Below are 22,917 nucleotides of genomic sequence, written 5' to 3'. Positions count from 1 at the left end.
TTTTCTAATCTCGTAATTTTATCTATCTTTTTTAATTCTTTTATCTGGTTTATTTCAATTTCCTACTTGTATTATATGTATATTATACTTGTAATGTATAACATGAGCAGAAGGAAACAGAGTAAGAATTTCATTGTATAGTGTAACTACCTGTTTTACTCTCCATAAAGACCTGAATCAAGCCATTAATCAATTAATCAGGGTATTGCTGGCCCAAATTCAGCCTGTCACCCAAAGGCACTTAAAATTCAACATAGAAGCAAATACTCACATCTGTAAACCCAGTTGGAGATAGAAAAAAAGACACCAGCCGTGAGTGAGAAGAAGCAAGGGTCCAAATTAATTGGTTCCGTTCCACCACCCAAGATCCACACCGATGAGAATTCTCAGAAGTGATCTGACACCTGGAGCTTAAGCTCCAGTATTTATACTGTATTTACACAGTAGATAACCAATATATTTTAGAAAGACTATGATATCAATACCAATAGGGTTAAAAAAGAGCTCATCTACATTACCATGATGTTTAAAAAGAGGCTTATCAAATTTACCATTATGTTTTGAAAGAGGACTTTCTGACTATCATTATGTTTTGAAAGAGGACTTTCTGACTACCATTATGTTTTGAAAGAGGACTTTCTGACTACCATTAGGATTGAAAGTGGGAGAGAGAGAAAACAATTATAGAGAGACCTTAGTCTCATGTTGTTATCTCATAATGTTATGTGTGTGCGTTGGGCCTTGGTGTGTGTTATGTCTGCACGCCTGCCCTTGACTATATGAGAGTGTGTGTGTTTCTCAGCCTGCCCTCCTCAGCTCTTATATTTCTCTGTGACTAATAAACCATAGTTTGTTACTCTTAAAGATCTTGAAGTGTGAATCCAACCAGTCCTGTGAATTTTCAATAAAATTACATATTACTCATACTAGGTCTCCCTCCTGTTTATTTCATGTCATTTTTATCCACAACAGTATTAAAATACACTATATGGCCAAAAGTATGTGGACACCTGACCATCAGAGTAATATGTGGTCCTTCACCAAACCTTTGCCACAAGGTTTAACGCACACATTTGTCTAGAATGTGTTTGTATTCTGTAGCATTAAGCTTTCCCCTTTACTGGAACTAAAAGGCCTAAACCTGCTCCAGCATGACAAAACCCCTGTGCACAAAGACTAGGTTGATATGGAAGAACTCGAGTGTCCTGCACAGATCCCTGACTCCAACCCCACTGAACACCTTTGGGATGAATTATAAAGCTGACTATGCACCAGGCTTCCTCGCCTGACACCAGTGCCTGACCTCACTAATGCTCTTGTGGCTGAATGATCAGATCTCCAGAGCCACGCTCCAAAATCGAGTGGAAAGCCTTAACAGAAGTACGGTGCTTATTATAATAGCAAAATGGGTCTGAATCTGGAATAGGATGTTCAAAAAGTGCATGAGATTGTCAAGTGTCCACATACTTTTGGCAATATAATGTTGTTTTTTGTATAGTGCATTTTTTAAATTAAAAAAATAATAATAATCTTGTTAAATAAATACATCAAATAGATTTGTATTCATGGAATGCTCTATGAACTGCCTTGTGCCAGAAAAAGAGAGGACATTGTGGTTTGTATGAACCATTAAGATTGTGATGGTAAATGGTTAATGGAAAACATTAGACCAATTCCCATGTGTGCCTTTTTATTCAGCAGGCACAGGATGGAGAATGGAGGCAGATACCCCTTAGAATATTATGAAATAAAAAAAAATGTATTAAAAATAATAATAATAATTAAAAGCCTAGATGTTTCTTAAAGGCTTTTCATATCTTAAATGTTCTTATAAAGCATATACATATACACTCTCTTCACCTTGCGAAACGTCGTTGTTTTAGTAAGCCCTTTTTTTTTCATCTGAAGAGCTGTTAGCTGCTTTAGCCTACCGTACCATTAGGATTAAACGCGACCGTCCATTAGGAACCATCGGGAACCATTAAACACCATTAGTGTCCCATTACAAACCATCAGTGTTACATTACAGGCCACTGAAAACACAGCGATTTTAGTCCGGACTCGATGTAAAGACCTGAAACTGTGTGAGCAGGGTGGTGGTATTGAATTTGGTGTATGTTAGGGTGGTGTTTTGTTGTTTTGAGAAAGCAGCAGTTAGACGCACGACTGGGATACAAAGAGCAGCGACTTGCTCTGCTGCAGCTGCACGCGCTGCTTTTCTTCTACTACACTATTTAAGGTTGCGTTATCAAACGGAAGGTCTGGTTTTATTACACTTTAAGATGTCGCGTCGAAAGCAGACAAAGCCGAGTCCTCTGGAAGGTAAGCTCTAGGCTACAAATGAATGCTCTTATGCTTTAAGTTAAACACCGAAGCCGAATGGAGACTGATATAACGGGAAATACTCCTGTTGTCTTGTAATACTGACCAACTTCCGCCCGTTACTGAGTCTGACCAGTACTGAGAGTCTGACCATTGTGTGTGCATGTTAGAAATCATTTACGTTTGGATGTTCAGGGTAAAAAAAAAAAGTTTTAGTTCTGTATCTTACATAGAATAGGCAAAGCAAACTGAATGCTAGTGGTTGGTGGATTTAAATGTAAATTAAAAAAAACAACAACACAGCAACAAAAACAAAGCTAAGCAGTTCTCATGACTTTTACTTAGGACACAGGTCATTACATTACAAGTCTGTCTGATGTGCATTAAATCATTATATGCAAATAAAAAATGTGCTTAAGATGTTTTGAAACTGGGTAGTGGGTTCGAATCCCGCCTCCGCCCTGTGCACTCAGAGTTTGTATGTTCTCCCAGTGCTTCGAGGGTTTCCTCCCCCAGTCCAAAGACATGCGTTGTACGTTTGTAGATTGGCATTTTCAAAATGTCTGTAGTATGTGAATGTGTGTGTGTGTGCGTGATTGCACCATGTGATGAGTTGGCACCCCATCCAGACTGTCCCCCGTCTTGTGCCCCAAGTTCCCTGGCTCCAATCATCCCCACGACCCTGTGTAGGACAAGCGGCACAGAAAATAGATGGATGGATCTTGCATAGGATCGGCTAAGCAAACTGAATGCTAGTGGTTGGTGGATTTAAGCGTAAGCTTAAGTTCTCATGACTTTTACTTAGGAGAGAGGTTATTCACCTACAAGTCTGTGATGTACATTACATCATTATATACAGAATAAAAATGCGCTTAAGTTGTTTTGAACCAGGGTTAGGGGTTCGAATCCCGGCTCCGCCCTGTGTGCGCAGAGTTTGTATGTTCTTCCCGTGCTTTGCGGGTTTCCTCCAGGTATTCTGGTCTCCTCCCCCAGTCCAAAGACATGTGTTGTAGATTTGTAGATTGGCATTTCCAAATTGTCCATAGTGTGACCAGGGTGGCCATAGGCCCCAGGCTCCCCCATGACCCTGTGTAGGATAAGCGGTGCAGAAAATGGACTGATGGATTTTATACAAATGAACATTCTGTAAATGAAAACTATAGCATGCATAATTGTTAGGCTAATTGAATAATTGTCTCTAATAAATAGTACATTCATCTTCAGTAATCACTTCATCGTGGACAGGGTTGCGGTGGATATCCCAGGAATACTGGGCGTGAGGGAGGAATACTCCCTGGTTGAGACCCATCTCAGGGCACCATTCACACACTCATTCTCACCTAGGGGTAATCTGGAATAGCGATCCAGCTGGCTTGTTTTTAGGAGGTTGGACGAGAACCTAGAGCATATCCATTTGGATACAGGGAGAACATGCACAGACAACAAATGGGTTCTCGGTTTTCCACCAACCTCCCAGTCGATCTCAGGATCAAACCTGGGACCATGAATCTGTAAGGCAGTAACAATATTCACATGCAAGAAGCTACTCTTATTGCATGACATGTTTGGTTTGTACTTCCTAGGCAAGTACATGCATTTTAAGTTTATTGTCATGTGCACAAGCACAGTGTACAAAATGCAGTGAAATTCTTGCTTACGTGTTCTTGCACTTCAACATCACAAAAATAGATGCAAACATACTTTATCTACATAATTGCACAGTGACGACAAGTGCACAGTAGCTCATTGAGTGGTGAGTGCCTCAGTATTTTGTTAATTGCACATTTGCAGAGTTCCAATTTGTATTTGGTGTTGGAGGGAAGCAGCTGATTGAACGGTTTTACAGAATTCAGCAGTGACAAAAATACTACATGATGCTGGAAGTGCTATAAATGTGATATTCAAGCATAAATAGTACATTCCAAATGAAACTTATTATGTAAAATGGTCTCTGTGTAGCACAGGTCTATTTGCACCATACATATTTATGTTAAAAGTTTTGTGTTGTTTTCCAACATGCTGAATTTGAAGGTTATGCTTGTGGTTATACTTGTAGGTCCATGATCAAGAGACTAACCCCGACTCTATATGCTAGTTATTACAACCAGGATTGGCATTACATGTCAGTGCAATGTCAGTGTTGCATTTCCCTAATATATTGATTCTATATATTGAATATCTGATTGCTGTTCTAATGTCATTATAATAACACATCAAATGGACCATGCAAGGAAGGAAAGCCTCTAATGGTCTCCATTTCCATTAAGGTTTTCCGATCACGATGCCTGCTAATGGTTCTTACTGACATCCTTTAGATTGTTGCCATTAGGATATCGTTCCACTGTTTTCTAGCATGGCTGATTTGGTGGTTTCACCCTTTGTTGTTTTCCATTACTCTAGTTTCCATTAGAGAATTGGTTTCCCATCAGGATATAGAATAACAGCTTGTTCTTTCTCCCATACTGTATATACTATATGCCCAGTCATAACTCGTGATCTGTTCTGTGAGGCGGCTAAATTTTCCATAATTTTAGTAGATATTTAAGAAATTTTGAAACTTTTGGTTTGTTATCATTTGTACAGCGTTTGTAAGTGCTCTTCCTTGTTTTGATGATGTGATAGGGCTTGGACATCACAGACATTTGACAGCTGATATTTGATTAAAACTGAAATGTTTGAACTTCTGTCTTAGCTAGCAAGAATTTTGACATTAGGCAGACTGACTGTTTTTACACCTGTGTTCGTTAACCTGGCTATTTACCGAAGACGATATTTGCAGGAAAACAACCTAGAGAATTAGAAAGTAAAATAAAAACACAAATATTTCGACATTACTTTGGTGAATGATGTGGAAATGGTGGAATGAATATTTATGGCTTCTTAAAGTTGACCCAAAAGCATTTTTGGCTGTTTACAAGAATTCAGCCACAGCAACATTCTGTGTATAGTAAGTGTGTTTACATACAGTGCCCTCCTCTAACATTGGCACCCTTGGTAAATATGAGCAAAGAAGGCTGTGAAAAATTGTCTTTATTGTTTAACCTTTTGATATTTTGTTTAAAAAAATTCACTAAAACACTCTGCTCTAATGGATATCAAACAATTGCAAACGCAACATAGGTTTATATATAAAAAAATCTTTGTTAAATATAGATGGGCAACAATTATTTGCACCCCTATGAATTAATTGAAGTATGAAGTATATTCCCATTGATTATTAAAATTTTTTTTAGTACACCTGGGTGACTAGGAACAGGAAATTGTTCAACCATGACTTCCAGTTTCACAGGGGTATAAATATGAGGTAACACATAGGCCAAATTCCCTTACTCATTCATAACAATGGGTAAGACCAAGGAATATAGCTGTGATGTGCGGCAAAAGGTTGTTGAGCTTCACAAAATGGGAAGTGGCTATAAGAAAATTGCACAAGCATTGACAATGCCCATTTCCACCATCAGAGCAATAAATGGAAATGTTATGAATCAGCCTGGAATTGGATGTGTGTCTATATTGTCTCAACGCACTGTGAAGAGGATGGTTTGACTGGCCAAAAATTCTCCAAGGATCACAGCTGGAGAATTGCAGAAGTTAGATGTGTCTTGGGGTCAGAAAATCTCCAAAACTACAATCCGAAGTCACCTACATCACCACAAGTTGTTTGGAAGAGTTTCAAGAAAAAAGCCTCTACTCTCATCCAAATACAAACTCAAGCGTCTTCAGTTTGCCAGACACTACTGGAACTTCAAATGGGATCGGGTTTGATGATCAGATAAAACCAAAATAGAGGTTGTTTTGGCGCATACAGAGCACTAGCCATATGGAAAAGTACCTCATGCCCATGGTTAAATATGGTGGTGGCTCTTTAATGTTTTGGGGATGTTTTTCTGCCAGAGGATCTGGACATTTTTTAGGATCCATGGCATCATGGAAACCCAACTGCCTCTGCCAGAAAGCTTAAAATGGGCCGTGGTTGGATCTTCCAGCAGGACAATGATCTAAAACATACATCAAAATCAACACAAAAATGGTTTACTGACCACAAAATCAAGGTCCTGCCAAAGCCATCCCAGTCCCCCGACTTGAAACCCATAGAAAACCTGTGTGGTGAACTAAGAGGAGAGTCCACCAGTGTGGACCTCGAAATTTGAAGGATCTGCAGGGATTCTGTATGGAGCAATGGTCTCAGATCCCTTGCCATGTATTCTGTAACCTCTTCAGGCATTATAGGAGAAGACTCAGAGCTGTTATTTTGGTAAAGGGAGGTAGCACAAAGGATTGACTAAAGGGGTGCCAATAATTGTTGCACACCTATATTTAACAAATCTATATTTTTTGAAAAACCGGTGTTTTTTTTGCAATTGTTTGATATCCACGAGAGCAGAGTATTTTTGTGAATTTTTAACAAAAGCTTAAAAGGTTAAACAACAAAGATAATTTTTCACAGCCTTCTTTGCTCATATTTACCATGGGTGCCAATATTTTTTACTGGAGGTTACTATAGATGTGTGTGAACAAGCCTTTTTTTTTCTAAACCATCCCCCTTGGATTTGTTTGTATTTAAGATCATGATATGGACCTTGAAATCTCAAGGATTCCTGCTCCCTACATGGAAAGTGAGGAGGAAGAAAGATTACTGCAGGATGATTGCGAGTATCACAGTGAAACCTCAGAGGTAAAACTTTTGGACGATCATAATTGTGATAATGCAATGTTATTATGCATGTGTTATGCGTCTTAAATTAACACGCATTTTGTATTTATTAGCAGATTGGTGAAAATTTCTAACACCACCTGTGAATTTGATCCATGAAATCTAACAGAGTTGCTGAATATGAAATGTAGAGGAAATGTTCCATCAAAGCACATGGAGTTTATTGTTCTCTTGCAATGTTGACAGAGAGAAAAGAAGAGTGCGGTGGAATCACAGAAAATCTCTCTGCTGGAGCTCATGAAGAAACAGATCACTGTCAAGAGACAGAGGGATTTCTTGGACAGTGATGAGGAGTCTGTTGTTTCTTATAAACTTTACCAGGAACTTCAAGATAGTTACGTAATGCTGAAAAAACGTCTCAGAGAGAAGGACGTGATCATTGCAGAGAAGGACACTGCAATTAGGAAACTGAGTGAAAAGTGCAGAAGGATGTCGGTGGAGTTGGACAAAATCAGACAATTAAATATTTGCCTTCAAGAACAACTTTTTTTAAAAGACGATGGTTTGAAAGACTTTTTTTGTTTCATTTTGATCACTTATCAGTCTGTTGTTGCAATATATATATTTATAGTTATCAATCACTCTAATCTTTTACCTAATCACTGTTAGATTTAATAATAGTCCAAAAATATTCATGTAATATATTTCTATATTGTCACAGGAATGCAGACACAGCACACAATGTACACAGAAAACACAGAATGTTCGTATGAGCCCTATGAAGATGTATTGGATCCTAAAGTGACGGAGTTTGAAGAACCCCCACCTGAGGATCTCGTAGAGAAGGACTTCGGGAGGGTAAGATGTAAACCCAAATATGTTTTTTATCTACCATCATTTATATACGTGTGGCAGTCTAGGAAAACCCATCAGATGTCACTGTGATTGAACTCTGACAAACAGCCTTACAAGCTGATCTGGACAGAAGTGGAACCTGATGTGGTCTTCTGTTATTGTAGCCCATCCTCCTCAAGGATCTACGTGTTGTGCATTCTGAGATGCTTTTCTGTTCGCCACGATTGTAAAGAGTAGTTATTTGATTACTGTACCCTTCCTGTCGGCTCGAACCAATCTGTCATCAACAACGCATTTCCACCAACAAAACCTCTGCTCACTGGATGTTTTGTGTTTTTGATATTATTCTTTCTAAAATCTAAAAAAAAACAAAAAACAGATCAGCAGTTTCTGAAATACCTCACCACAACCAAAGTCATTGAGATTGAGATGACATTTTTCCCCATTCTGATGTTTGATGTGAACATTATCTGAAGCTTTTGACCTGCATCTGCATGATGCTGATGATGGCTGATTGGATAATTGCATGAATGAGCTGGTGTTCCTATTAAAGTGGTTGCTAGATTTATTTAGCAATATTTCACCATGTGACAGGGTTTTCCCAAGCCACCACACATATTTTACATGCCTGAAATACGTCTCTTGAATACCTGTACTTTACTGTACTGTACTGAATAACTTCATTACATTTTAATTCTAGTTTCTCTAATATCCGTTGTTAAAGGTGGATCTAGGACATGGTGTCCTTTTGGACAATCAAAAGTGGAAAGCCATCCAAAGAATGGATTCTCATTCTAAGTTTTGTAAGTCGTTGGCCGTAGCCATTTGGGGCCTTGAGACGCTAAAGGAGAGGAGTGTGACCGGCTCCAAGTCTAATGCCATCAAAGGTTCTGTGGCGAAGCCTCCATTATCACCAGAGAAAGTTGGTGTCATTAGAGGTAATTACATGCTAACAAGTATTATTATAAAGTAATAGTTTTCTTTGGATTTATGCAGTTCTTTATTTAGTGTATCTTTTTATATAAAAGGATTTTCTGGTACAAGTTGGAGCATGCTGTCTTTGTGAATGTGAATAAATCTTTAAAACCACCAGTTATTTGCACTACTCAGAATGACTGAGCCACTCAATTATCACATGTTTACTTCTTTTTAACTTTATAAATCATATGGCTTTAGTGTTTCATCTGCTGAGGATGAATTTAACATTTGCATTCAATTTCTTGACAAAGAGTGCCTGAAGGATCGACTACAGCAGCGTGGCTATCAGAAGGAGGAAGTTGATGGGCAGCTGCGTTTGGTTCGACGTTTTCTTTCGGAGAAAATTTGCGACATCAAAAGGAAAGTCAGTATAAATTTAGAGGTGAGATTTGTTTCGTGCTATATTCGTTCCTTTTAGGAATGTGCTGATTGAACGATACCTGAGACTGATCCTGTGCTGACGTCCTCAAAGTAACTGAGCCAATTCTCATCCACCTTTTGTTGATGGTGACCTGCTTTATGTCAAATTGTGTCCTCTGTTCACATGCAGCAGACATGTATACATCATAAAATGCGTCCAATGCATTAGGTTTAAAATTTTGATCCATTACAGATCCAGAGTGTCACTCCAGTTTTCAGTTTCGAAATTAGTGCCTACCTAGTTTCTCAAATTCTTAAATGAAGAAAGGCCTGTTGTTCACCTGCTTTATTGTTACAGGGTACCAGCCCCTCCACTAGTTCTCAAGTTTCTCAGACCTGAAGATTTGCCACTCATTTTGCTACTGGGTGCCACAGGATCTACAGCTACAAAGGACTGTGAATGACTGTGAAGTGGAAGAAACCTTCCTCCATTAGTTAAACAAAGTGCGTTTTTAGGTTCAACCCAATTATAGAACAGTTATGCATACTACAGTGTTATCAAATGTGATGGTTACTGTGGTATAAGAGAAATAAACCATTTTGTAACATGCTATTATTAGAAAATAATCAACTTTGGGGTGGTTACACGGTACAGTTGTTGATTATTTTCCTATAAAACATGCCCTGTGGTGGTTTATTCCTTACTTGTAGTTTTATTGCTATTTATATGTAAAACCAATTTTGTCTACGTAGTGCTTTATGTACTTTTGATTTTATGTTTTGCGGGGTTTTGTTGGTCGCCCAAACATTACCAACATGTAATCCAGAATAGTAGATTTCACCAAACATTTCAGCAAAGATGATTGAAAGAGATTATTGATTATTATGTGTAGTTGGTGGTCAATTAACAGGTCAGAAGCTCATGAATTCAGCAGCCGTTAATGTTCATAATCTGCAAAGATGAATTTACCAAACATAAAGGCACAACATTCAAAGGAGAAACTGAGATTACTGTTGTTATTTCATTTTGTTCCATAAAAAAGTGCCCCTCTGTATCTCATTCTCTAATCACATTCAATAAGCACCTGCAGTGTTTCAGTGATGAAATGCTGTGCACTATATTACGGTAGCTGTATACTGCATGTAAAGACAGTAAGTCAGTAAACCATCTCTTCTTTCATGGAAAACTCTCAGTATGCCTTTGTTTGGACAATCTCCCAGGACAGCTGGCAGGTCCAGGGGCGTAAATAAGACCCTTTGATTTCCCTATTCCATTTTCTAAACTCTATTTTTGCAAATTTCAGGATTCTTTGTTTGGATATTTATATTCTACACCTTTAAAAGGTCTATATAGAGTGTTTCTCTAGCAGAACAATTCCAAGTAGAACCCTTTTTTCTACTGATTAAATATAGGAAATCAATTGCATTTAGTGTAAGTTTGCTTTTAATGTGTAACATTTCTTATCTAAAACTAATGGAGACAAATAAAAACAAAATATATAAACAAAACTCTGAATGTATGTACCATTCTGAATGGTGGGACGAAAATTAGATAAGTGTAGACTTTCAGTGTACCTGCTGGACTACTGAAAAAAATAGCCTAACATTCCCTAGAATGCTCAGTGTAATAGCAAAGTTTAGCTTATCTATTAGTGAGGAGTTGACCTGTCTATCTTCTCTACACATGTAATATCTACACAAGTTTTTAGCTGATGGTACTTATATGTAACTCTATACAAAGCACATCATAATTTTTTTGTTTTTGCTAATTTACTTTTAATTTTTTCGCTGCCAGGAATGGGCAACTAATAAGCATTAGTTTTGTGAATTTGTAGCATATTCCCTTTGAAAGCACTTTTTAAATGATTTATTTTCTAAAGTCACTTATTCACCAAACCATGAGCCAAAACAATAGGTTTTTAGGTGTGGTATATCTCATATCTCATTTAATATCTTAACCTTAGGAAGATTAAGGTATGCACTAACATGGAATATAGTAATATTGCCATTTAAATAAATGGGATTGTTTAGCAAAACATGGATTCCATAAAAAACAAACTTACTTCCAGTACAGAAAGTAATTTGTTATATTTCTCCTGTCACAGTTCCTGTAGGTGATTATTGTGTCCAGTAGATGGCACTATAGCCATTTGCTTTACATTTACATCTACATTTAGCTTGCAGGTTGCCAACCGTGGTTCTGGAGTACTCCTTGTCCTGCACGTTTCTAACACACTTAACACATAACTTTACACACAACACACTTCACAACACAGTTAAGGCTATTAATTAACTGATTAATTAACTCAGGTGTGTTGGAGCAGGAAAACACTAATGCATGCAGGACAGGGAGGTTCTCCAGGACCAGGGCAGACAATCTTATTTAGCAGAGAGACTTATTAATACTGAGGCTGGTTTATTTTTCTGAATCGTATTTGCATTGAGCCTCAAAGAGGTTTATAGATAATTGCAGTGTGCAGATGGACTGAAGCAGTGATCACCAAGCACAACCACCAACCTCTTCCTTGATATTTTCCTTCCTGCAGGTTTCATCTACAACTAAAATCTAACACACTTGTTTTAGTTGATCAAGAACTTCTTAAGGCAATGATTAGATGGTCAGATGGGCACAATTATAGTTGGAGCTAAAGTCTTCAGGAAGGTAGGTGTCCAGGAACAGGGTTGATGACACTGGAGTAAGGTGTACATGCAAACGATTGAAAGTGCAGGAAGAGAAAGTAGGGTGAATTCAGACATTTTGGAACAGTTTTTGAATTTCTAACTTGTCAAAGCTTTCTTGCCATTAATAAAACACAATCCCTCAACATGTGATCCAAATCCTCAAGTTGTTTACATGTGACTTTTTAAATGAATTAAAATTCGAAGGGGAGGAAATGTCTGTCATATTCTAAAGAAGCATGGCTTAAGCTTTTGTTAATACTAACTGATAACCATTTGGGACACATATTTCATTGTTTTGTTCTGTTTTGTTTTCATCCTCAAATAAATGTTTAAAATGTTATTTAGTTCTAGCACAATTATTCATGGCATCAACAAATTAAATTTCAATAACAGGACTCGAAAACTCTTCTTTATACCCAAAATCACCATATTCTAATATTATATGAAGAGAGTAGACTGAGTAAAATTGAATATATATTAAGATGCTGGCCTGAGAAACATTCTATCATTCATTTCTTGCAGCAAAAACAACAATAACAGGGTTTAAAAGATCATCATTTTCTAAATTTATGGCCAAAAAAAAAAAAAACCCACAAAAAAATAACAGTAAAAACTAAAAGATAAGTAACCATTTTATTCCATTGTATTCATTGCAGTAGCAGTACAACCGGATTTTTAAAAATATATACAAAAAATAGATACAACTGAGCTGAATGGTAAGGGTCTTGCTCAAGGAGCCAGCCAGTTTGGCAATGCTGGGCTTTAAACACACGACCTTCTGGTCTGTAACCAGAAGCCTTAACCGCTGCGCCACCACAACTACCTTATACTGATTCAACTACCTCTACGACTGTATTACTACACTACTAGGGAGAATTTTTACCTCAGCCAAAATAACAGATATCCCACTACGCATTGTAAAATGCATTGCTTTAATTCCCTAATAGTTTACAGTACAATCCTGGGACACAATAAAACAGCATTTTGCTGCAGCAATTTAGTGTAGCTTTAGAAGAATTCTGAATGGTGAGATGAAAAGTAGGGAACCACAGATTTCAGTGTACCTAATGACTACTAGACTACAAAATAACCTTTCCTTGAATGCTCAACACAATAGGCAGGCTCAATGAGGAGTTGATCTGTCTCGCTTCTTTACACATTAATCTATTAAAAAGTGCTAGTTTTGTGACACTGTTAGCATACATTGAATTTATAGCATATTCCCAACGAATGCAACTTTTTCAACTTTATTTACGTTCGAAAGACAACTATTCACACAGCTGTGAGCCCAAACAGTGGATTTGTAAATATGTTTATTTTTTTATGTATAATATTTTTTAACAACCTATTATCAAATATCTCATTATTTAAACCTTGTTTATGGCAATATATCTGTGAAAAGATTAGAGCATATGCTGTTCACAGTGAAACACTTCTGGCATTTTGTCACCACGTGCCAGCAGTTTCAAAAGCTACAATGTGGGAACTTCTGCTGCAGTCACTGTTTCGTGCATTATCAGCGTCATGGTGGTTTTCCTGACTACCCACACAATCGGGTGAATCATAACATCACTGGCACGCTTTCAAAAATCTTCTTCAAGATGTTTGTGAAGTTTGACGCTTTTCAAGAAGGCTTCCACTGTTCTGGTGTATTTTCTACTGTCTACTAATTTATTTTATCCTGATGTGCCATGAAGCCAGAGAGTGAGGGTCAGATGATGGAGTAGACACAGCAGATAAAGGAAAACTGCACATTCTCAAATACTTAATGTGTCTGAATAATATGTATGAATCTAAAATCAGATGCCTTAACAGATTTATCACAAGCAGCTTGTTTGGAGATCGCTTTTTGGCCTCTTTTAGGAACAAAATGGTGTCCCTATGACTATACATTTAAAGAAAATAACAATTCTGTTAAAATCCATGATATCATTATCAGTCAATATCATAAACATTTTGTATAGTCTGCCAGTGGTGCCGTATATATAGGGGCAGGTAGGACAGAGTTCCACTATATACAGTGCTGTATTTCTTCTGTTTTGGTGTATATCTCATACTAAATAGTTTTAGATCTTCAAAATAAATACAACCTGAAACCAAGGCAACCTGCGTAAACACACAATACAGTTTTTATTTATTGATTGATTTTACTGAAGCAAAAAAAGTTATCCAACACCTATCACCCATGTGAAAAACTAATTGCCCCCTTAAACTTAAAATCTGGTTGTGCCACCTTTAGCAGCAGTCAAACGCTTCTGATAACTGGAATCAGTCTTTCACGTACTTCTAGAACTAGGACTTACTCCTATCCTTTGGATCATTGTCTTGCTGCATATTCCAGTTGCGCTTGAGTTTCAACTTACAGACTGAAGACCGGACATTCTCCTTTAGGATTTACTGGTAGAGAGCAGAATTCAAGTTTCCCTCAATTATTGCAAGTTGCCCAGCCTCTGAAGTAGCAAAGCATCCCCACACCATCACACTTCCACCACCATGCTTGACCGTAGGTATGATGTTCTTTTTGTGGACTTATGTGTTTGGTTTATGCCAGATGTAACGGGACCCCTGTCTTCCAAACTGTTCCACTTTCGACTCATCAATCCACAGAACATTCTCCCAAAAGGTTTCAGGATTATCAAAGTGTGTTTTGGCAAAATTCAGACGAGTTTTAATGTTCTACTGGATTAGCAGTGGTTTTCACCTCTCCACTCTTCCATGGATGCCATTTTTGCCCAGTGTCTTTCTGATAGTGGAGTCATGAACCTTTATTGATGTAGGTCCTTTGATGTTGTCCTTGACTCTTTTGTGTTTCATAGATTTGGGAATTAGTAACCAGGGGGGCAAATACATTTTCACACAGGCCAAGTTGGTGGTGGATAACTTTTTTGCTTCAATAAATAGCATCATCATTTAAAAACTGTATTTTGTGTTTACTCAGGTTGCCTTTGTTTTATCTTAGATTTTGTTTTAATTTCTGAAAAAATTTAGGATGAGATATACACTTTTTCACAGCACTGTACATTCACTGACCACTTTATTAGTTACACCTGCAAATTCATGCAATTAATACAATCTGCCAGTCATATGGCAGTAGTGCAATGCATACAATCATGCAGCTACAGGACAAGAGCTTCATTTAATGCTCATGTCATACATAAGAGAAAAATCTCTTTCTCTGATTTCAGTGACTTTTCCTGCTATTACTGAAAATGGTGATACCATAAAAGTCCATTTCAGTAGACCTTCATGTGGTCATTGTACATAAGAAGAGACAGAAGGTGATCAATCGTGTAAAATATGTAAGGTCATGTGCACTGTACTCCCACACATAAACTTGGTACATCTTTTACTCTACATCTTTTTAGCTTTCCTGAAAACTCCAAATATGTCCTGTTTAAAAGCCACTGTTTCAGATAATCAGTCCTCAGTCCATTCTGGTCCCTTGGCATTGTGTATTAAGAGTTTTTGTGCTTGTGTCCTGGCTGGTATCTACACAGCATTGGCAGCATCTACTCCTGAGGCTTGTCACACAGCACAGGAACTCCTTTTTGATGTTATCGCTGGACAGTATGTACAGGACAGGATTTGTGGCACTGCTGACTGTGGACAGGCCCAGCGAGATGATGTAGGGTGTGTAGACGTGCAGCTTAAAGGTGCATTCATCCTGGAGTGATGGGAAGTGGTAAGTAATGGCACGTAACAGCAGGAGCATGTGGTATGGGCCAAAGCAGAGCAGGAAGAGCAGCACCACAACCACAGCCAAGCGACGCACCTTCTGCTTCTGGTGCACAGTAATACTCACACTTGCACGCACATTGTCCAAAATGCTGTAGTTGGTGTAGATTAGCACAGCTAGCGGAGCAAGAAAGCCCACAATGAAGCGAGCATAGTTGAACCCTGTCACAGTGGCTGTGTTTTGACTCGGCTCGAAGCAGCGGTGCTCTCCTTTGGCATCCTGGCTCACGGGCATGCTGAAAACAGGGGCATGACCAAGGCCCACCACACCCCAAATAACAAGAGTCACAAAAGCAGCAAGTTTCTGGTGACGGAGCCCACGTGACTCCAAAGCATAGACCACGGCTACATAGCGATCTATGGAGATACAGCAGAGCAGGAAGATGCTGATGTACATGTTGGTGAAGAAGATATACCCCGTGACTTGGCATGCCAGAGAACTCCAGGGCCAGTGGTGGCTCCTGCTCACGTAAATGGCCCACCAAGGCAGCGTCAACAGGTAGGTGAAATCACTTAGTGATAGGCTCAGCAGGTAGATGGCCAGAACATTGTTGTGCAGTACCTTTAGGATTGTCAGATAGATGGTGGCCATGTTGGCCGGCAGCCCTACAATCAGCACGGTAATGTAGAGCACCAGGAGTGGAATGCGACCCTCATCATAAGGCACCATACAGCTCGCACTTATATTCCCATTTATCACAGTCACTGTGGGTTGAGTCATGGCAGTCCTTTGCATAGTCTCTATAGTCATGAAGGAGAGGAGGGAATGAGGAGAAGATTACAAACATGTCAGTATTTTTTATTTGTGAGCATATTTGGTAAAAGCATTTCAGAGAAAGAGCTAGTTCAACCATATTAAAGAACAAATACAGCAACAGAGCAAAAATGTGAACATAGCATAAAGACAATAAGGATGAGAAAGGAAACAGATGGCACACTTAACAGAGCGGCTTCAAACAAATGAGTGACAGGTGCAATGATGGACATGAGGGAACCTGCTGTTAGTAGTGTCTGATTTGATGATGTTGTCAAGTTTGTTGATATGAACTGTTTCGCATTTCAGCTCAGACATAAGCTGGAGAGACACTGGGTAGTCCTGATCATGCTCTTGAATGAGTTCCTCGTCAAGAATGGGTGTGTTTGTAGATTAATTGAGCAAAATAGAAAGAAGAATAAACTATGCACTTGAGTCATAAAGAATTGTGTTATTTGGAAATGTAGCTTGCAACCTGCCCTGATTAGCAAACACCCACACTCAATGAACTATAAATGTAAATGTAAATGTAACTGAAAAAGAAAAAAAAGATTCCATTACACTCTTAAAAATGACCACAATCTTGCTTATGGTGTATGATTCAGTAACCATTGTTACCACAAGCTGAAAAATTCCACCCAAAGATCTTTCCACTTAATGGAAACTGAATGAAGTTTCACATCTCACCTGGTGGAACTCCTGCCTTCTACCCAACAGAATAATTAAAGACTCCTCAAGCAAAAGGTTCATTAGGAAACAAAAACAACAACAACAACAACAAAAAAACAACAATTTCTTCTGTGACATACTACTAAACCCCCCCCCCCCCAAAAAAAAATCCTCATAGAATTTGCAGTGGTTTTAATGGTTATAATACGAATTATATTAGTTTTAATGGAAACTGTAATAGTCCCTGATTGTTTTTAACATGCCTTCTATTGGTGGCATGTTATGTCTAGTGAATATCATCAAGGACCAATATTGGTAATGGTAATGGTTTAAATGGTTAGCTGATGTTTTATAATGGTATTTGTAGTGGAAACCATTAGAATTTCTGTGATGGTTCCTGGTTAGTTCCAGTTATCGTCTACAGCATCTAAAAACACGTCATCTCCTCCTGTGGTGGAACTCCTGCCAAATGCGCAGTGTTCTCAGGACAGATCCTTTGTGACCAGGATAAAGTGGATACTGAAGATGAATAATCAATTTGGGAACAACCAAATGGTTAAAGACTCCTCAATCAAAAGGTTAATTAGGAAACAACAACAACAACAACAACAACAAAACACTTTCTTCTGTGGCCTTCATAGAATTTTCAATGATTTTAATGATTATATTTGCAACTGTATTGGTCTTAATGGAAACTGTAATGGTCCCCGTGGGTCTCTACTGGTAATTTGTTGCCTTTTACTGGTGGCATGTTTTGTCCAGTGGATACCATTAAGGACTGATAATGGTAATGGTTTTAATGGTTAGCTGATGTTTTGTAATGGTATTTGTAGTAGAAACCTGTCTTGAAGAGTGTAGGAACCTTTGAGGCTTCTGATTTACATCAGGGTTCTCTTAGGAACCATTCAGGCATCATATGAAGGCAAAAAGGGTTCCAGTGAGATTATCTGAATGACATTTGAAATATTTTGCTGCAACCTTTTTGTTCAGGAGTTAGAGAGTTAAAGACTTTTACGCAGCACTCAGGTAGAGAAAAAAAAACTCCAGAAGAAATTGTGTTTTATGTCTAACTTTATATGCAATCTTATTCTTGAGTAGTTATAAGAGACACATGGTAACTTTGGGATGAAAGGAAGACCTTCAGCAAATCAACCAGCTTATTTTATGCTGTTGTCTCAGGTCTGACGGTGTGTAGCCTACTTGTGTTGTATTTACGCCTGATAAAAGGAAACACAGCGAGATGAATCTTTTTGAAGTAGGAAAGTACATATTATACCACACATTGTTTAACATAAATATGACAAGTTGATGCCAAGGTTCAGACAATATACTATTAGCAATATCTCACACAGGAAAAAGAAGAAGAAGAAGAAGAAGAAGAAGAAGAAGAAGAAAAAAAAGGAAAAGAAGAAGAATAAGAAGAGGGAAAAAATGTTTTAAACAAATCAAACTTACCGTTAAATGAAGACAAAACCGCAGCTCCCATACCTCAGCAGTATTTATAGAGAAAATTAGGATATGTAAAAAGTTTATAAACCACATATGTGCACTGTGTGTGAGAGAAAAGCAGTGTGGTGTCATTGCAGTCTGATCTGAGCTCTGAGGATTCAACGCTGCCTACTCTATTCAGGGGGAAGTAGCTAATGTACACTCCAAAAAAAAAATTGCTAGATGACATCATAGACTAATTTGCATATTAGTTAAATCAACATGACTATTTGCATATCACAGCGTGTTACATGAACAATAAAGCTTTTGTTAAGACTGAATGGAGTTGAGATTTATGAGAATAGAAGTCTAAGTAAGGAATAATTTAACAATACTAAACATTTTTTTCATTTGCATCATACTTTTAACTGTTTAAAATTATAATTAATATCCATGCTAAAAAAATCACAGAAATTCTAATGGTTTCCACTACAAATACCATTACAAACCATGAGCTAACCATTAAAACCATTACTGGTCCTTAATGGTATCCACTAGAAATAACATGCCTCCAATTTAAGGCAACAAACTACCAGTAGAGACCCACAGGAACCATTACAGGTTATATTAAAACCAATACAATTCCCATTATAACCATTACAAATTCTATGAGGGTTTCTGTTGTTTTTTTGTTTGTTTTTTTTTTTACAGCTGGGATTGTGAAACATTCATAAGATAAGTTAGTTCCTGTTATCACAACACGGGGGTGCGGAGAGATCGGAAGGGGGTGCAAATTGTTTTCAAGAAAAAAAAAAACACAGACAGGGCATCATTTGGGTACTCAGTGTATTTTATTGCTTTTCAAATAGAATGTGCATAAATGAAAAACCCCGCGTTCCCTCTACCTCTGTATTTTCTTTTTGCTGGGGAGAGGCAGAGTTTTTAACCTGCCTTTTATCTAGCTGTCAGTGAAGATCAGTGTTGCCAATTTAACGACATTTCAGACCCCTTTAGCGACTTTTTTTTTCACAAAAAAAAGCGACTAACGACAAATCAAGCGACTTTTTGGACAAACAGCAACTTTCCAAATGTTAGCAATACTGTCCTGCAAGCGTGAGGTCTTGCTTTCCCGCTACACTCACACCTCTCTCTCTGAGTCTGCTCTGTTCAGTGAGGGGCTGAGAGCTGGAGCAGCACATCCCGGTGATCTCACGGCAGCTGACATAGACGAGAATGTAAAAAGAAGCAAGCGCAGGTGTCCCACTGATTGATTGAACAATGTCATGGCTAACGAGACACGATCTTCATCACAATTTACATAATTTGTATGCGAATGTTTTTAAAACGTAAGACGAATGGAATGCAACATGTTTTACATGTAAAATACTACACGTTATTACAGCCTAGTTATAGTGTTATAGTGTTCAGAAACATTTCTGATCATTCATGTCCATACCTGTCCGTTATATAGTTTTATAAAAGTCATAAAAGTTATTTTAAAAATCATAAAAGTGATGAAAAGTAATTTTAAAAAGTACAAAAATACAAAAGCAAAAAATATCTATCTATCTATCTATCTATCTATCTATCTAACAGATTATAGATTATTTATATTATATAGAATAGATAATCATTATACCTGGTCTCCTCCAATATGGGGGGTCGTGCCACATGATAGGGGAGGCTTGCGGGGGCTTTCATTACAAAAGGGACTTATAGCATTTACAAATACATGTCATCTCAGCAGCCTCTCTTTTTTCTTTCTCTAGAAATTATTTTTTAATAAGACAAAAAAACACAGATGCTGTTTCATTCCATAATTATTAAATAAACATATTTAACTTCACTATACCAATGCTCATTTAAAAAGCTCACATAAAAGTTCATTTTAATACGTTTATTAGTAGCCTTATGTTGTGCAGATCATCCATTATACAAATCCCTGTCAGTGTTACTATAGAAACAATAACATATTAGAACAAGCACATTAATATAAAGCTATCATTTAAGTTACAGTTGGAACTATTGTCAGAGCCACAGCGTTCTAGAAAATTAATCAACACGTTCTGACCAATCAGAATGAATTCAGAGGCACTGTGGTATAATACATGATGAAGATGAAGACAGAGTGTTAAAGTGTTGGGTCATGGCATGTATTTACAAAATACAGGGTGTCCCAAAGGTCTCCAGGAAATGCATGCGCACTTTTGAGCAAAATGTCTTCCAAAATTTTTCATACTTTTATTATTATTATTATTATTATTATTATTATTATTATTATTATTGTTAATATCCATCCATCCATCTTCAACCGCTTACTCCTTTTCAGGGTCACGGGGGAACCTGGAGCCTATCCCAGGGAACATCAGGCACAAGGCGGGGTACACCCTGGACAGGGTGCCAGTCCATCGCAGGGCACATTCACATACACACTCACACACCCATTCATATACTATGGACACTTTAGACACACCTATTGTTAATATATTGTTTATATTATATTTTATATTATGTTTTTTCAGATAGCATTTAAGAATTCCTTTGACAAAAGAAGAACGTATTGAAATCATTCTCATGGTTGGATCCAGAAGCTGTCACAAGGTTGCAATAAACTTTAACAAACAAATAAACATGGCAAGAACATCACACACGACACTGTTGCCAAACTTATTAACAAATTCAAAAAGACCGGAAGTGTTGCGGAACGACCAAGAAGTGCATGTCCACAAACATCCACTGACAAAAGCACAACCGACGTGGTGCTGGCAAACATATTCCCCTATGTATGGAGACTTTTGAACACCCTTTAGTATAATTTGTATCAAGAGCGCAGAACACAGACAAAAATAAGCAGTGGTTGTAAGCAGTTGGGAAATAGACATGAAGCAAAAGGTTCTGGAAGGGAAGGGAAATGCACTTTTTTAATTGTAAATACAATAGCCAAGACCTGGCTTACAGCTCCAGGGCCTGGGGTTAGATTCTGAGCTTGGGTTACTGTCTGTGTGGAGTTTTGCATGTTCTCCCCATGATCACGCATGGGTTCTCCAGTTTCCTCTCACTGTCCATAAACTTGCAGGTAGGCGAGTGCCCATAAGTGTGAATACAGAATTTATTTTGCAATCTGATTTTTAAGTATGTTTATTAAAATTGTGGCATGCATACTTAAAATGCAAGTATGCACACTTACAAAATAAGTATGCATACTAGAATTTTAAGCATGCATACTTAAAAAAAACACCTTCTATTATATATACTGACATATAAGGAATAGTAAAAATCTAAGGCTTGATGAATGACTGCAGTGGTGAGTTGGCATAATGGGTAGTGTTAATACAGCATGTTCCAAGGCTTGCTGGTTAAATGCTGAATTGTGGTCACTTCTGTAGTGTTTCACTGTTCCTTCTAGTATGCATACTTATTTTTTAAGTATGCATATAAACTTTGTGTCTATACTTAATTTGTGTACAACTTTTAAAAAGCATACATATTTAGCATACTTATTGTTTAGTATTTGTACATATCATTACTGATTTGTATTTTCATATTTCTTTGCTTAAAGACTTCTATGTATCAGTAAATTAGGTAAACATTGCTTAGTTAATTAATCCATACGGTAAGCTAGTTAAACTTTAGGCTGCTCCAGCTGCAGTGGTGAGTTGGCATAATGGCAAATGAACTCATAGCACTACCCAAGTGTTGTTGGTTCAATGCTGAATTGTGGTCGCTTTTGCAGAGTTTCACGGTTCCTCCTGAGCCTGTGTGGGTTTCCTACAGTTCTCACCTCTTGAAAACATGCCACTTAATGGTTTAGCTAAAAGTATGACTTGTGAGATTAACGTGGCTCTGACCAGGACAAACAGGTAGATGATTGAATGAATTGTTGAAGTATGTATATTTAAATTTTGGCATGCATACTTAAAATGTTAGTATGCATACTAGAATTTTAAGTATGCATACTTATTTTTTAAGTATAAATATAAACTTTGTGTCTATACTTAATTTGTGTACAACTTTTTTTTTTTATAAAAAAAAGCATACTTTTGTTTAGTATTTGTACATATTTTTACTTTCATATCTCTTTGCTTAAAGACTTCTATGTATTAGTAAATTAGGTAAACGTTGCTTATTAAATTAATCCATATAGTAAGCTAGTTAAACTTTAGCTGGCTCTGACCAGGATGAATAAATTGGATGAATTAAGTGTTTCAGCACGATTCAGATGCTCAAACTGACATATACCTTGATGAACTTTCTACAATGAAAAAAACCCCACTCATTTAAAAAAACAGCTAGTTGAGCTGAGGCTGGAACCTCATTCACTGGTTTAATAAACCTGCATTTTACTGCTGCACTATCCTAACACACATACAAAACCTTCTTTATAGATATTGTGCCTGTACTACGAAACTCAATTACACTCACTTTATATTTTACATAATCTTGTAATTAGAAACATAATATTTTTATGCGAACCATTCCA

General features: G+C 37.5%; 2 protein-coding genes across 2 annotated transcripts; one reads left to right on the top strand and one right to left on the bottom strand.

Moving 5' to 3' along the window:
* The first annotated feature begins 1,936 nt into the window (after positions 1-1,936).
* On the top strand, positions 1,937-12,205 carry LOC128601324 (BEN domain-containing protein 5-like). Its single transcript, XM_053614445.1, has 7 exons — positions 1,937-2,322; positions 6,888-6,997; positions 7,223-7,538; positions 7,698-7,834; positions 8,556-8,769; positions 9,061-9,191; positions 9,528-12,205. Exons 1-7 carry the CDS (start codon positions 2,283-2,285, stop codon positions 9,567-9,569), a joined length of 990 nt encoding a protein of 329 aa, XP_053470420.1. The 5' UTR covers positions 1,937-2,282; the 3' UTR covers positions 9,570-12,205.
* A 3,070-nt stretch (positions 12,206-15,275) lies between these two features.
* On the bottom strand, positions 15,276-18,893 carry gpr132b (G protein-coupled receptor 132b). The gene is made up of 2 exons (XM_053614891.1): positions 18,465-18,893; positions 15,276-16,327 (listed from the first exon to the last, which is right to left on the bottom strand). Exons 1-2 carry the CDS (start codon positions 18,493-18,495, stop codon positions 15,276-15,278), a joined length of 1,083 nt encoding a protein of 360 aa, XP_053470866.1. The 5' UTR covers positions 18,496-18,893.
* Positions 18,894-22,917: the final 4,024 nt, after the last annotated feature.

The sequence above is a fragment of the Ictalurus furcatus genome, chromosome 25 (genome assembly GCF_023375685.1).
Source record: "Ictalurus furcatus strain D&B chromosome 25, Billie_1.0, whole genome shotgun sequence".
Classification (NCBI taxonomy): domain Eukaryota; kingdom Metazoa; phylum Chordata; class Actinopteri; order Siluriformes; family Ictaluridae; genus Ictalurus; species Ictalurus furcatus.
The sequence above is the reverse complement of the archived record's forward strand: the minus strand, read 5'-3'. Positions and strand labels throughout refer to the sequence as shown.

Bases quoted from the DNA above. Each gene is read 5' to 3' on its own strand.
- LOC128601324 (XM_053614445.1), top strand. From the start codon at position 2,283: ATGTCGCGTCGAAAGCAGACAAAGCCGAGTCCTCTGGAAG. The intron at 7,539-7,697 runs GTTTGAAAGACT...ATATTGTCACAG, and splicing joins ACTTTTTTTAAAAGACGATG to GAATGCAGACACAGCACACA. The intron at 9,192-9,527 runs GTGAGATTTGTT...TTATTGTTACAG, and splicing joins AAGTCAGTATAAATTTAGAG to GGTACCAGCCCCTCCACTAG.
- gpr132b (XM_053614891.1), bottom strand. From the start codon at position 18,495: ATGGGAGCTGCGGTTTTGTCTTCATTTAACG. The intron at 16,328-18,464 runs GTAAGTTTGATT...TCATGACTATAG, and splicing joins GGTTTTGTCTTCATTTAACG to AGACTATGCAAAGGACTGCC.